General features: G+C 53.8%; 2 protein-coding genes across 2 annotated transcripts, besides 1 other annotated feature; both read right to left on the bottom strand.

Moving 5' to 3' along the window:
- Positions 1–41: a microsatellite.
- Positions 42–135: 94 nt separating this feature from the next.
- Positions 136–480, bottom strand: Tco025E_07575 (uncharacterized protein; the record flags this gene model as incomplete). The annotated part of the gene is made up of 1 exon (XM_029374440.1): positions 136–480. One exon carries the CDS (start codon positions 478–480, stop codon positions 136–138), a length of 345 nt encoding a protein of 114 aa, XP_029225593.1.
- A 139-nt stretch (positions 481–619) lies between these two features.
- On the bottom strand, positions 620–982 carry Tco025E_07576 (uncharacterized protein; the record flags this gene model as incomplete). The annotated part of the gene is made up of 1 exon (XM_029374441.1): positions 620–982. A coding segment is annotated over one exon (363 nt), but the record flags the coding sequence as incomplete, so codon positions are not given.

A 982-nucleotide genomic window follows, 5' to 3' on the forward strand; every position in this document is an offset into this window, starting at 1 on the left:
TATATATATATATATATATATATATATATATATATTTATATTTAAGAATTAGACCGCATTTTTTTTTTAAAGAGAACAAAAAAAAAATATTTATTTTTCTACGTTCGGGGTGGAGAAAGCAAACGTGGCAGTTTCCTATACGTCCTCGTTCCAGCTCCAGTCATCACTGTCTTTTTCGCTTCGCCGGTGCAGCAGTGATAGGCCGCCTTCGTTCTTCCTCCTCGACGCCCGTTCTGGTGGTACAACGCCTGCCAGCTCCACATCCGTGGTAGACTCCAACACTCGGCCAGTGACGTGAACAGCTGAGGCCGAGATCCCTCCCGTATGTCTCGAGTCTGCCATATCGGGGTCCAGCGACACCACACGATGCCAGCCGCGTCGTCGCCAAAAGGCACGAAAACCCCCGTACTTCCCACAAAGGCGGGCAAAGAAGTAAAATAGAAAGCACGCAAACAAGCTGAAGATAAAGAGAAAACCCATCACAATAGAGGTTTGTCCATCATTGCTGCCCGAAAAGGTGTGACTAGTTGGGGCGCCCTCTTTCCCAGCCCTTTGGGAATCGACAGGGCCCTCTGGCTTCGGTTCACGGGCAGGCTCCTTTCCTGTTTCTTGGGTTGTGTTAGAAGAGCTGTGTGCGTCTGCCCTGCTGGCTGTGCTCGACGAGTTGTGTGCGTCTGCCCTGCTGGCCGTGCTCGACGAGTTGTGTGCGTCTGCCCTGCTGGCTGCGCTCGACGAGTTGTGTGCGTCTGCCCTGCTGGCCGTGCTCGACGAGTTGTGTGCGTCTGCCCTTGCTGGCTGTGCTCGACGAGTTGTGTGCGTCTGCCTTGCTGGCTGTGCTCGACGAGTTGTGTGCGTCTGCCCTGCTGGCCGTGCTCGACGAGTTGTGTGCATCTGCCCTGCTGGCTGTGCTCGACGAGTTGTATGCGTCTGCCCCTGCTTGGCTGTGCTCGACGAAGTTGTGCACCGTGCCCGTGGAGTTATG

The sequence above is a fragment of the Trypanosoma conorhini genome, assembly GCF_003719485.1.
Source record: "Trypanosoma conorhini strain 025E chromosome Unknown Tco_14.4_contig_00596, whole genome shotgun sequence".
In the NCBI taxonomy this organism is placed as follows: Eukaryota; Euglenozoa; class Kinetoplastea; order Trypanosomatida; family Trypanosomatidae; genus Trypanosoma; species Trypanosoma conorhini.